This window comes from Salmo salar, chromosome 20 (assembly GCF_965601325.2).
Source record: "Salmo salar chromosome 20, fSalSal1, whole genome shotgun sequence".
Classification (NCBI taxonomy): Eukaryota; Metazoa; Chordata; class Actinopteri; order Salmoniformes; family Salmonidae; genus Salmo; species Salmo salar.
In genome coordinates this window covers 55,002,211-55,016,073 of record NC_138310.1, presented here as the reverse complement: position 1 = coordinate 55,016,073, position 13,863 = coordinate 55,002,211, and the positions used below count along the sequence as shown (strand labels likewise).

At 44.2% G+C, this 13,863-nt stretch overlaps 3 protein-coding genes across 7 annotated transcripts in view; 2 read left to right on the top strand and 1 right to left on the bottom strand.

The window, feature by feature from the left end:
- Nucleotides 1-4,696, top strand: part of LOC106580853 (uncharacterized) — a 5,017-nt gene extending 321 nt beyond the window's left edge. Inside the window, exons 2-9 of one of the 3 annotated variants that reach the window (XR_006760973.1) lie at nucleotides 439-670; nucleotides 876-1,058; nucleotides 1,514-1,594; nucleotides 1,689-1,730; nucleotides 1,941-1,985; nucleotides 2,079-2,171; nucleotides 2,685-3,356; nucleotides 4,247-4,696. Coding sequence is in view for 2 of the 3 variants with exons in the window: in XM_014162338.2 (XP_014017813.1) it covers nucleotides 447-670; nucleotides 876-1,058; nucleotides 1,514-1,594; nucleotides 1,689-1,730; nucleotides 1,941-1,985; nucleotides 2,079-2,171; nucleotides 4,247-4,298 (720 nt within the window). In the remaining variant the exon portion in view is untranslated. The remainder of the gene's footprint in view (nucleotides 1-438; nucleotides 671-875; nucleotides 1,059-1,513; nucleotides 1,595-1,688; nucleotides 1,731-1,940; nucleotides 1,986-2,078; nucleotides 2,172-2,684; nucleotides 3,357-4,246) is intronic. The other 2 variants (XM_045703634.1, XM_014162338.2) reach the window with 2 other exon arrangements.
- The window catches only part of LOC106580850 (uncharacterized), a 25,460-nt gene extending 18,858 nt beyond the window's left edge, over nucleotides 1-6,602 (bottom strand). Inside the window, exon 1 of the transcript XR_014381889.1 lies at nucleotides 6,494-6,602. The gene's annotated coding sequence lies outside the window, so the exon portion shown is untranslated. The remainder of the gene's footprint in view (nucleotides 1-6,493) is intronic.
- LOC106580849 (heterogeneous nuclear ribonucleoprotein L) lies at nucleotides 5,428-13,863 on the top strand. 3 transcript variants are annotated; one of them, XM_014162330.3, is made up of 14 exons: nucleotides 5,428-5,583; nucleotides 6,915-7,033; nucleotides 7,428-7,665; nucleotides 7,760-7,845; nucleotides 8,187-8,283; nucleotides 8,389-8,461; nucleotides 11,309-11,344; nucleotides 11,799-11,870; nucleotides 12,161-12,432; nucleotides 12,525-12,646; nucleotides 12,792-12,993; nucleotides 13,094-13,151; nucleotides 13,241-13,348; nucleotides 13,459-13,863. In XM_014162330.3, the coding sequence occupies exons 1-14, from the start codon at nucleotides 5,437-5,439 to the stop codon at nucleotides 13,515-13,517; spliced, it is 1,689 nt and encodes a 562-aa protein (XP_014017805.3). In that variant the 5' UTR covers nucleotides 5,428-5,436; the 3' UTR covers nucleotides 13,518-13,863. The 3 variants fall into 3 exon arrangements, with proteins under 3 accessions (XP_014017805.3, XP_014017806.3, XP_014017807.3); XM_014162331.3 differs by lacking the exon at nucleotides 11,309-11,344; XM_014162332.3 differs by lacking the exons at nucleotides 11,309-11,344; nucleotides 11,799-11,870.

Below are 13,863 nucleotides of genomic sequence, written 5' to 3'. Positions count from 1 at the left end.
AAAATTGTTAGTAACGCAGTATAATAAGGAATAAACATTGTCAGTGAGATAGTGAGAAACGGGCTATTGTCGTCTACCAATATTTAACTAAAACAGCGAGTGCAGAACTGGTGCGTATTCCATTACGCCGATTCGGTTGCAAAACGTTTCGTAAACGGAAGCAAATTGAACGAAACGGGGCGGGACCTACCTGAATTTGTCCAATATAAACTCTCGTTTTGCGGTTAGCTTCCGTTTGGTTCTTAAACGGATTCCGTAATGAATACACCCCTGGCTAGCTAGTTTTCTTGCTTGTATTTATAGCTAACGTTAGCTAGCTAGGTTATTTATATTAGTAGCTAGCTTCATACTCTCAAGCACAGCTCAATTTTCCTATGTTTACTTTTAAACCAACTTTAGCTAGTTAACTGGTTCACGGTGTCTCCCTCTTTCCTCCAGGTGGGGAGATGTCATACCACTCGTCTTCTCGCAGCTCTTCTCGTAACACCGATTGCAAGGTCTATGTTGGCGACTTAGGCAACGGTGCTGCCAAGGGTGAGCTAGAGCGGGCGTTCAGTTACTATGGCCCTTTACGCACGGTTTGGGTGGCCAGGAACCCCCCAGGTTTCGCCTTTGTGGAGTATGAGGATGCCCGTGACGCAGAGGACGCAGTTAAAGGCATGGATGGAAAGTGAGTAACTTTATATTTATCTGCACATTTCACAGCCCATAATGTTGTCACATCAGTTTATATATATTTTGGTTGAAGTGGTGTTTTCAGTTTTGGGATATGAATTGTGATTCAGGCATTACTCTTGCAGACTTTGCCCAGTATTACACAATATTTTCTTTCTTACCCTGCTATCACAAAACTCTGCCATCTCTCCCTACCTCAGGGTGCTGTGCGGCTCTCGGATCCGTGTGGAGCTGTCCACTGGCATGTCACGGAAGACCAAACATGGCCGCCCCAGCCGCCGCCACTTTGACCCTCAAGACCGCTGCTACCAGTGTGGGGACAGGGGCCACTATGCCTATGACTGCTACCGTTTCAGCAAGAGGGGAGGAGGTCGTCGGAGCAGGTATTCTACTTGCCCAATGTCTGCTTCTGATATACTGCCAGTAGCAGTCATAATTCTGCATAAGGCAGGTGATGTAGTTTTCCCCTTATGCAACATTGTTCTATTTACTTCAAAGTATCACTTGGTGTGAGAAAAATATCACTGTATTATGTCGAGAAAAACTATGACACACTGACAAAATTTGCTGACCTGGTTGGATTCGTCTCTACTGCTGAGGGGCAATGCCGTCCTCTTTGTTTCACTACTGTGGTTACATATTAGAGCAGGGGTTCTTAAACCTTTTCAGCTCGAGACCCAAATGAGAAATTGACTGTCCTCCCGTGACCCAAATCATCCTCCAATCCAAATGAAGTAGAAATAGTGTGTGGTTATAGATGTATTCTCATAACTCGCGACCAACCTTTCACAGAAAAACCCTGTATTAGAGACATCACAGACTGTTTCTTGTATTCCAGATCACGCTCTCGCTCCCGGTCTCGTTCCATCTCAAGGTCACGTGGCAGCCGCTATCGATCCCGCTCCCGCAGCAATGACCGGTAAGTCAACAGGGTTTCTCTTCCTACCCCCTGCTTTTCTACTGTCATTCAAACCTCTCCCTGTGCTGATACTGGTCTCTCTTCTACAACACAGCAGCAGGCACCGCTCCCCATCTTATCCCAAACGTAGGAGGAGGTAAGAGTCTATGGGTAATTCTGCATGATGATGATGTTGCATTTTTTCTTTTTATTGGTTTCATAGGAAGTATAGTTTCCATTTGCATTCTGGGCAAACCTATTTGATCACCCCTGTTGTTCCTGCAAATGTATTCATATGATTGTTTTAATTTATCTATTGGCTTCAAAACATGTCATTTTCTTAAAACACTTCACCCTTCCATAATAGGTCTGGTTCCCCTGTGCGGTCAAAGTCCAGGACCTCTGTTAGGAGGTAAGCCATTTTGGAATAACAGTTGCACAATACTTTCCTTTGAAAGCAGACCTGTCTCATGATCCCATGCCCCCATGTTTTTTTGTGTTGCAGTCGTTCCCGTTCTCGGTCAGGGTCCCGGGCCAGAGGTCGCTCGGCGTCTCGCTCTCGCTCCAGATCCCGCTCTCCCAGCCATAAGAGGAATAGGTAAGCTTTCTTCCTCGTCAACCCATACCTTCAAAGCTGTTACTGCACTGTGTAAATGCCATGACTTAGCCCATATTGTACAATACTGCTAATTATACTTAATTTGGAATATTGTTTTGCAAATGTGCTGGAAGCCCCCCTTCTCCCCCCACCTCTTTTAATCATAAAATCACATTTTTCAAAGATGACAGTCCACACATTCACTCAGCTTAAGTATACTGCCATCTGTTAGACAGGGCTAGGTGTGATCAGGTAAGTCGTGGGTAGCTGCCCCCTCAACCTCAGACCAGCCTCCACCCGAAGTCTGCTGAGTCGACCTTCCAGAATGCACAGAGCGACAACTCATCAGAGAGATGGCTGCTGCAGGAGATGGGGCCAGGGAGGGGGAGCGAAAATAAATAGTCAGGGACTCTAACGCACCCCAAGCTAGAGTGAGGAACACTGCCCCACCCCCAAACCCCCCCCTCTTTATCTTTTACAAATACCTGATTTTAATGTTCTTTTCTCTTGGAGGTCCCTCTCCTAGAATGACCTGGCCAGACCTTGATTAGCTTCAGAGAGTCGCACACAGAGCTGATGAGCCTATACTCCGAGACAGAGGGGCTGTTTGGGTGACGGCTGGGGGAGCGGGGCTCTTCTCTTTTCTCTTCTCCCTCAGATCCAGCCTCAATTTGATTAGCTTCAGAGGGTGAGAGAACCTCAAAAACCCAAAAGAGAAATCTGTCGTGATCAGACTCCGGTGACCAATCGAAGCAGGCCTTTTTTTAAAGAGAGTGTGGGGAGTCGACTGACTGCACAAGCACTTACCAGGGTCATCCCTTGCGGTGTTAACGTCCTCCCGGAGGGTAACAAGGGCTGACCAGAAATCAGCCTACACCACGCTGGTTAAAGAGGTCGTCCGACGCACGTTTTGACGAGACACATCCATCCTACGCGCGCACACACAGTTGTTCCACCCACCCCACTCCCTCCCAGAACCCACGCACCACAGACCTGAACGCTGAGCCGAGTTCAGTCGACCAGTTAAGGCCCCCTCCCTACAGAGCCCGGCCTCTTGCTTAGCTTCTGAGAGGGTGAGAAAGGAGAGCTGACGAGAGATCAGACTTCAAGACCCTCCGAGTGTGTCTTCAAGTTCTAGCATCCGTCGCTTCTCTGTACATGTTGTTTCTGCCACTGTCTCCAAAGGTAACGAAAACCCAAGAGTCAATGTCATTCATGATCAGAACGCAGACGTATAGTCTGATACTCCCTAACATACTGTACACTAACATTCAACTATACAGAGCATGCACTGTCAGAATCCACAGGTGTATGTGTGTGTGTTTCTGTCTGGGTGGGTGTATGAGTGTTAAGTATTTGGAATACATTACATATTATCCTGGGTGTAGTGATAGTGTTTTTTTATTTTATTTTCTAAGGAGCATGTAGCTGATTTACTTACCTTGATGGTGGCTTGTCCTGATACTGTATATTAGGTCAACCTATTTGAATGTTTGCGCTGTTCCCTTGGGTTTTAAGTAACTGTCTGCGCATAGTTTACCATATCAAGGTAGGATTCTAAAGACTTGGGCTTGCAAAAGGAAAGTCTTGTCATTTATTTGGTCAGTGTTTGTTTAGGGTTTTGGGTGCCATTGGTAAAGTTCTGGTCTTTTGTCTCATTGTGTAAAAATGCAAGGGATGATTTTAGCACCTCAAACCCCCTTTAAAACATTGCAGTCTCTCAACACCCAGCTCCTCCATTTACTTGACCTCTGGAACTTTACATTTCACTTGTTGGTTTAATTATACAAAATTAATTAGGGTTCTCCCTACATGTTTTATCATTCGTGGAAGTTGGTGATATACAATGAAGCTGTAATGTGTTGTATTTATAAAGTATGAAAGTGTCTTAACCAAGGCAAACTGGTTGTAGTGGGACAGAGTTCATCCAGCAGTGTTGGAGCTGTGATTGGTTCTGAGATGGGTGCCGGGCTAGTTATTGAGAGGACATGCTGGGACAAGATGGGTGCCGGGCTAGTTATTGAGTGGACAAGCTGTGTCTGCCCTGTACTTACACCCCTCTCTGTCTGTTTCAGTCGTTCCAGATCTCCAAGACAGAAAAAGAGCCCCACCCCAGGCGAAGATTGATTTGAAGACTAAACTCGTCCCCATCCCCCTCCAACCAACTGGCTTTAGCCTTGCAGCTATTTGTTTTGTCTTTGTTCCCTGCATTGATTAGAATCTACCCCTTCCTTTTCTGATGCTGTGTAATTACTCTACAGGATTAGCTTTATATCTAACCCTGCATGCCTTACATGATGTCACATTCCTAAAATGTCTCTCCCGTATGTCCAATTTTTTTTTTTTTTAGCAAAACAGTTCAAATATCTAATTTCAGAAGTGGGATTTGTGAACCAGAACTTTGTATTTGTTCTTATTTCCTATACTATATTCAGTGTGGCATTGTGTTCAAGAGCTGTACTTGAAGTTTTGCTTTCCCTGGCTTATGACAGTAGCAGATTTTGGAATAAATCTTGACACGTTAATTCAGTGTTTTTGTTTTAAATATTGAGAACATCTACAGAATGTGTCTTACATGGAGATGTTTAATAGTGAAGAGGGAAATTACATGATATGCTTCCCATCTACAATGGTTTGCAGTTAATTAGCTTATATTTTCAAACTTATGCCCCACCTTATTACTTTTGGAAGATTTGTTGACATGTGGCCAACTCCTTCATTCATGGTTATTTACTTATAACCCATTGTCAAGATGTCCGTTGTATTTATTTAACCTTTATTTAACCAGGCAAGTCAATTAAGAACAAATTCTTATTTACAATGACTGCCTACCCCAGATGATGCTGGGCCAATTGTGCGCCGCACTATGGGACTCCCAATCATGGCCTGATGTGATACAGCCTGGATTCGAACCAAGAACTGTAGTGACGCCTCTTGCACTGAGATGCAGTGCCTTAGACTGCTGTGCTACTGGTGCATGTCATCTTGGCTCTTTTCAACCTTACTAATTACAACCCATTCTCAAAAAGCTGTAACTACCTAGATCACTCACCTGAATTTAAATTGTATTGACTGTAGAAATAAAATGGTTCATCTTGTTTACAGATAAGTGATCAATACAGTAGTAGTGGGTTGATCTCTGACTAGAAGATATTCAGAAAGACTTGTTTTGTGCATTTTAACTGGTCGTCAGTTGATGATTACATTATTGACGTGCCTTTTAGACCAATTGGAAACCGCAGCGGACTCTTCGAGGCGGGCCCATATGTGTGACTTTTCAGGACTTTCCCGTCCATTTCACACCGTCACCGCTACCAACCTTTTTAACTGGGACAACATGGCTATGGCAGGCCGTTATTACGAAGGCGGCAGGGCAACGAAAAGACTAAAAACCAACGACGGAATGGCAACGGTAAATAATTAATGCTGATTTCGTCTGCGTTATAACAAGACAATGAATTTAAACGAATGCATTTAAATGTACCCTTTAGTTGTAAATAACAATTTCAGACTCATGACGCGGCGTTGCAAAAATTGATTGCGCCCAGTAACGTTAGCTAACTAGCTCGTGCTAGCTTGCTCGCCCGTGTTCCACGATGTTAAACAAAACCACAAGTATTTTTCTTGTAGAATAACTTTTGGTCTATTTTATGTTTAGCTTAAATGTCCAGTAAACATATCGCTATATAGCCAGTTAGTTAACAGGCTCTTGTTCTGTTCATATTTTTTTTCCAACCATTGTCTAGCTAACGTTAGCTAGTTAGCCTTTTTTTTCTTGTAAATGAATGGGAGTGTGCAATCTAGGCCACGCCATATTTTATGGTAGCTAGCTAGTGGTAGCGTAACGTTATTGCTTTGTTCTAGCCTAGTGGTTTCAATTTGCCAGGCTCAAACCAACGAACACGAGTTGGTGTTAACTTCGTCTCGGGCCTAACACCCGTGCCAATATATCCAACAAAACACCGGCTTATCGGCCATAATCACTTTAAATAAACCTAACTAGATTAATTGACGGGTTCATTGATTTAGCCGGTTACTAACGTTAGCTAGCTTGCGAGCGAATGAATTTGCTACTTCTCGAATATGTATAACCTTCTGAGACAACGTTCTCGTAATATTACGGCTAACAAAATACATTTCCTCATGAATGTTTTGCTGACTAGTTACCCCTATTTCATGATATTTGATATTTCCAGCCAGACTAAACTCAACTCCATGGTGAAGGAAGTTTGATTAACTCCAGCAATGGAGTTTAGTAGAAAGCAGGCTACGTCGATTCGCCCAAGGTCAATACTTCAAACCACTTAAATTGAAACGCTTACCGTGTACCTTTTGTTTGTCCTCTGTGGTTGCATGCTTTTGTTTGCCGAAATCCATACATTTTAATTAAACATCAAATACAACCACCGTTTTCGTTGCGATTCAATTGGCACATGCGCAAACAGTCGGTGGTTGTATTTGATTAACGTTTATTGGGAGTGGATTTCAGCAAACAAAGGCACTTAACTGCAGAGGACACAAGGTACGCGTTTTTAATTTACATTTTTCGAAGTATTGACCTTGGACGAATTGATGTAGTCTGTGCTGAATTACAAAAAGCCTGGTATCTGCTCAACTCCATTGGTGGAGTTCATAAACTTATTTTACCATGTAGTTGAGTTTATTCAGCTAGCCTCATTCTATGAGCTGACCAGGAAACATGAGTTTATTGCTTGAATTAAGTTTACCCATTATTTTTTGCAGGAAGGCTATGATGACCCACATAAGACCCTTCCCTCTCCAGTTGTGCATGTGAGGGGCTTGGTGGATGGCATTACAGAAGCTGACCTTGTGGAGGCCCTGCAGGAGTTTGGAGCTATTAGGTGATGAATTTGCACATTAATTGACTGTCTGCTTTAAAAATGTGTTTTTGTCTCACGAAAAACCGAGAAATGGCTCAAGCAGAGGCAGACTGGTATCCTGACTACTTCGCTTACAATGCACACATTTCATGGTCCAATTTTGCTCCACACAAACACAATGCAACCATTTTATAGTTGATTACTGTTAAACCAGTAATGGCTGTCTTTACCTCTGCAGAGCTGTTCTAACACATCTATAACACAATTGATTCAACTCAAGTTCTGGATGAGTAGCTAGAATCCGAGCTGAAACAAGCCTGCTCACCCAGAAGCAATCCAGAGGGTCAAAGCAAATAAACTTTGTCCTCTTGACTTTGGTATGCATCCTTTATTAATATAACCTTTTTGTTTACAGCTATGTGGTTGTTATGCCCAAGAAGCGGCAGGCCCTGGTTGAGTATGAGGATTTGAATGGGTCTTGCACTGCTGTGACGTATGCGAACGACAACCAGATCTACATTTCCGGGCACCCAGCCTTTGTCAACTACTCCACCAGCCAGAAGATCTCCCGGCCAGGCGACCCGGACGATTCTAGGAGTGTCAACAATGTGCTACTTCTCACCATCATGAACCCAATCTACCCCGTTACCACGGTAAAGTGCTGGCCACCTTTACCCAACCTGTTCATTCTGTTGTGCTGTGTACTTCAATATTATTTCTGATCATTTGAATTACTTATGTCTACAGGATGTGCTCTACACTGTCTGCAATAACTGCGGCCCTGTCCAGAGGATTGTCATCTTTCGGAAGAATGGTGTTCAGGCCATGGTGGAATATCCTTTGCTGCGAAATTAATTTTTCAAAATTATGTATTTTTTGTGAATCAGTTGCATGCCCGCAGGTAATCCTTAGTGAAACTAAGACTTCTGGAATTTTAAGTTGACATACTGTCTGCATACCAAATCGGGCAACCAGCAGTCTGGATCATGTCATTTGTTTGTAGCACATGTTGTATGTGATGAGTGATTAACCAGATTTATTTTTACTAGCACAAAGAGACTTGTAAACAAGGGCTTGTGCAATAAGCTCCGGAATTACCGGAACGTGTTATGGTGTCTGTGCGACGTACTGTTCTCAGAACTAGTCTGCATGACCTTTCCTTGACTCTCAACACGTTTGATTCAGTGCAGAGTGCACAGAGGGCGAAGGCCTCCCTCAATGGGGCAGACATCTACTCTGGCTGCTGCACACTCAAGATCGAATATGCCAAGGTAGAGGAACATGCACATCCATAGCCCCGAACAGCTTCTAGTGTTCCATGATATGGACTTGAAAAAATGCTTTGCTTTGGAATGAATTTGTATATTCTCCCACAGCCAACTCGTCTCAATGTGTTCAAGAATGACCAGGACACTTGGGACTACACCAACCCCAACCTGAGTGGTCAAGGTAACGCACACAGCCATCTGTGGTCCTCGCTGACAATACCAGCACCCTTACTGCCACTGTGGGGGATGGAAGGGGGGTTGGATGGTAGACCTTCAGGGGTAATGCCACTGAGCACAGGAAATGCTCCTTTAACCAGATCAATGTTCACAGGGCTGGGTTGGTATCCTTCTCTCCAGCTGTTATATTGGTTTAGCAAATTACAGTTAACTCTGGCATGGGGCTCCATTTCAGTGGCATTATGACTGAAGTGCTGGTGTGGTCTTCTGGTGATGTACTGCACGTCACACAGCCAGACACGCTAGGGATGCAAGGAGCAGCTGAATGGCCAGGTATTCTTCACTAGAGACTACAGTTATTGCTCAAGGCTTTTAGTTGCACACCTAATATAAAACAGGATTCCGCCCTTGCTTGGAACACCCCTGAGTAAACTCCTTAACCTCAACCCAGTGCTATCAGATCTAAAGATGCATAGTCACTACGGGTACCAAATCAAGGTCCTGCAGCTTTTCTAGTTTGGCGACGACTGACTCGTAGTAAAACTACTTGACGACAGTCATTTGTTACTCATTAAATGTGAGATAAGGAAGTGTTCTAGGATGTTGCTCATAAATCTCGCCACTGATCCATTAAGTTCTTACTTGTCTGAATACCTGCTTGATGGCCTCTCGGCAATGTCTGATAGACGGTGATGTTATGCCTGTGTAAAAATATATTGAGTGCTCTATTGTTTTTGCAATGGCAACCAATCTGATGCACTGCCCATGGATACATCAAGCTGTAAGACTAGACAGTCTGAGCAAAAATGCCTTCCTGTTTACCCACTTGAGTCTCTTGTGAAGCTTGCTCTACCAACAGCCAATTGCTCCTTTCATTCCCAGTGCACTCGTCAATGTATAGATCTGTACATCTATACAGGCTACTTTAAGCATTGAACATAAACAGCCACTCTAGCTTCTCGTCGGAACATGTTGGAGCAACACATTTCCATATATGCATCGGAGACACATTGTTGCCGTCATCAACACTACTCCCAACACTACTCCTGCCGTCAACACTACTCTCAACACCACCTCAACTTCCACCGCTCCTACTTCAATAAGGACACATCCACTTTCTGTACCAAACAGAAGGAACACTTAGGACATTGGGGATGGATAGACTGCAAGACCATGGCAGCAGACATGCTTTGATAAACTGACATTTTCCCCCCCTCCCCAATCCATCTCCTTCGTGCCGCAACAACATAGCTCCAAAGTCACGAAGACATCCCCTATACCTTTTCTATGGCATGACACATTTTCCATGGGGAGTTTTGGTTGCTGGTACATTGGCACTAAGCTGTGCTTTCCACACCCTCCCAATTTTGAGACCCCAGCAAGACATGCCTGACACATTGAAACATGCCATCACCCAGATCTCACCTGCAAGTCATCACCTTACTGTTGACATGGAAGCTTTTTGACTGATACACATCCACAGGAGACCCACCTTATAAAGACAACATCGAGACCCGTAGTGACGAGCATGCTCACACAAACACAAAACAGATGAACCATACTGATCCAAACCAGTTGCTCAAGACTACACAGTCCTGTTCTCTGTACCTGCCTGCCTTTGGTGGTGCAGGTGGTTTTGCTCTCTTGTGCCCTGCTCCTGGTGTTTAACACATCAAACACTACTCAAAACCCTCCGCTCCTGTTGCTGCACTGACTCCATAGATGATTCCCACCGTCACTGTCAGGCTGTAGCCAGTCACATGGGAAGGAATACAACAGACAACTGATGAAGACACTACAAACATGAACAAGCATACGCACATTCAGACAGACAATATTTTTCTCCTCATATATGCATACCTCATGGAGTCGGGTGTTCTGTTTTGCCTCTTTCCCCCCCCCCCCTCCTTTCCTCCCTATACTGTTTTTGCAACATGCATCCCTGTTTAGTTTCTCCATCTTTTTCTGAATGCAGCTCTCTTGTGGAAATTTGACCTTTTTAGTACCTGTGTAACACCTTCCATGTGACGCAGGTCTGGCAATTTGCGCCTAATGAGGACCCAGGTCTGATATGTTCCAAATGGCTGCTTTGCGGCCTGCCATTGGCAAGGAGTGTGTTCGATAAGGCACTTGGAGAGTGGACCACCAACCACAATGGAAATTGCCACAAAAAGGCCAGAAATCCAACCAAAGGTGGAAATGTTCTTCCAAAGGGGAGTGGAGTAAAAGATGAAAAGGATTTAAATGAAAACGGAGAGCAGTAATGGACCCACTGCCAAATAACAGCAAATGTCTCCAGCCTCAATCTTTGTCCTTCAATATATCCATGCTGTAAGTAAACTGATCCCCAGTTTGTTACACAACACACATTCCCATTTCTTACACTCGGGATGTCTTCAAAAAGATATTGTGATATTGTCCTCAAAGTTTTTTTTTCTTTCTTTTTCTGTATTTATATGGTGTTCCACTCCCCCTGTTCTCAGTGCCACCATATTTCAAAGGTGGCCTTGTAGTGCATTCCCTGTGGGCATTTTGTCCTCCGTTGAAGACTTGTCTGAATAAAGCTGGTGTTTGGGTGGCTCTCCACTAGGAGGCTATATGTATTCTTTTCATTTTTCGAGACTTGTAGACAGAATTGAAATGTGACGCTTTCTTATTTGTATAACCTAGTTAAAATAGGAAGATAATGGACTGTGAATGTATTCAAATAGTTTACATTAGACACATTTGACTGTTTCAACATTCTACAATGTGCCAGTGATGTTTTTCTTAATCTCTCAACTATCCATGTGTAGGTGAGTGTGTTTAATCTGGCCTGAATTTAATGTGTATGAGATGTGTACCTGTACAGATGCAGAAGCTGATGGCAATGGGAGCAATGCTGGAGGTGTGTTTGCAAACTTATGTTGGCTTCATTCTCACCCACCTCATTCTCCCTTCTACCATATGCTAACAGATTTAAAATGGAGGATGTATCTAGCTTCCAGGATTGTTAGCGTTTAATTCATTCTTAGCTGTTGTAATGACAGTTTGTTTAAACTGAGAATTCAAGATACATTTTTCACCTTTGTCATCTGAATACCATGACTGAACCTGTAGATATACAGTACTATGTAGTTTTATTTTTTTATTTTTTATTTTTTTGTCTTGTTGGTGTTATTAATATTCAGTAGTTATTACGCTTAGTGTGCTTTCTCTAGATGTGTTTTTCTTGTGTGCTATCCTTAATTCTAATTCAACATCCGCTGCTGCATTGTCATGTCTCCTGTTTCTTGCCAATTTATCTATCGCTCTTCTCTCTTCCCTTTTTTTTCCTGCCTCCTGCCTTTATCACCTCTCAGAAGATGGGAGTGCCAACCCCAACAAGCGTGTGAGGGCGCCGGCTCTGCTGGGAGACCACCCTCCAGAGTACGGTAAGGCTCTTAGGCCCACACACACGTGCTGGCCCATGTAGTGCTCTCCTCACACTAAATTCACCTGCGAGGAGCAGATGGTGGGTTAAAAATGGGTACCCCACAGTGGCAGCGAAGTGGTGCGGTGTAGTCAATTTTCTTAGCTCACCTGGTAATGGAATGTGCCACCCTTTTATCAAAACCAGATGTTTTTACACGTGGTGAGGTTAACCACTTTCTTTGGAAAATCTATCCTTTGTTCCCATCGAGCCATGTCCCCTGTATGATATTGTGGTCCCTTGTGTTCCTAGCGGGTGGTTACCATGGATACGATGAGAGCGGCTATGGCCCCCCACCACCCCCACATTACAGCGAGGGCCGTCGCATGGGTCCTCCCATGAGGGGACGAGGTGGGGCACACAGCTACGGCGGGGGACCTGGCTACGGCCCTCCCCCTCCACCCCCCGGCGAGTACAGTGCCCACGCAGACTCCCCTGTAGTCATGGTCTACGGTCTGGAGCCTGCCAAGATGAACGCTGACAAAGTGTTTAATGTTTTCTGTCTCTACGGCAATGTGGAGCGGGTAAGTGAGGGAAAGAGGGCAAGCCATTGCAGTTATTTCAATAAGAGGCTGCTGGTATTGAGTGACCCCATGCATCTGGTCCCTTACCTCAGGTCAAGTTTATGAAAAGTAAGCCAGGAGCAGCCATGGTGGAGATGGGAGACTGTTACGCTGTGGACCGGGCCATCACTCACCTCAACAACAACTTCCTGTTTGGACAGAAGCTCAGCGTCTGGTAAGATGTTTATCTGAAACGCCTGTTCATTCAGTGCCTTGTCATTTAAAGTTGGAGCTTATTCTTATTCGCTGCCTTGCCATAATTAGTGACTGTTCTGTGTGGCTTGTTATAAGTTAAGTTTAATGCTCTTTTCCCTTTGCAGTGTGTCCAAACAGCAGGCCATCATGCCTGGCCAGTCTTATGAGCTGGAGGACGGCAGCACCAGCTTCAAGGACTTCCACGGCTCCCGCAACAACCGCTTCACCTCCCCAGAGCAGGCTGCCAAGAACCGCATTCAGCACCCCAGCAATGTCCTGCACTTCTTCAACGCCCAGCCAGACTCATCCGTCGAGATTTTCACTCAGGTGAGTCCCAAAGCACACCGGGGAACCACTTCATGTATGGAGCAGTGAAATAAAGACCAACATGCCTACAAAAGTAATCAATTGATTGTTTTCTTTTCAGATCTGTGAAGATGTTGGTGTCAAAGCCCCTGCAAACATCAAACTTTTCACAGGAAAGAGTAAGTGTACACTTGAGCTTCCTTTTGAAACTACATACTCTTTGGTATGCATAACAGTGGTGCTAAACTGAATTGGACTGTCTTATCAGGTGCAGGTCCAGGTGAGCGCAGCTCATCAGGGCTGTTGGAGTGGGAGTCCATCAACGACGCCATGGAGGCCTTGTCCATGATAAACCACTACCAGATGAAGAACGCAAGTAAGTGTTTGAGATCCAACCCTATGTATTAAAAAAAGATCACTGTTTTATTCAAATGGTGTGGTGATGGGTGTTTTTAGTTTTCTAATCCTTTCTGTCTTTCTCTTCAGCTGGCCCGTACCCATACACCCTCAAGCTGTGCTTTTCTACCGCTCAGCATGCAACCTAAATGGCCTCCAGGATCATGGATAATGTTCCACAAACTGTCATCCCTACAGTCTTCACCCCTATTTTGACCTTGTGTTTTAGGCCGTTAGTGAGTTTGTCCGCAGTCATATCGATTTGTCCTAATTCTTTGATATTGAGCTCATAAAAGCAAGGTGTGTGAGAACTGGTAAATCACAGATAATTTGAATTGTTTTTATGCCTGATGGATGAACAAGGAAAAGCTTTTGTATTGTTTCACATCTTTTATTACTCTCCCTTTTTTTTTTATTGCTGCTTACCATTTGTCTGTATTTAGAGGAAGGAGAGTTTCTTTAGTTGTAAGAAATAAAACTCAATTTCAAGTAGTG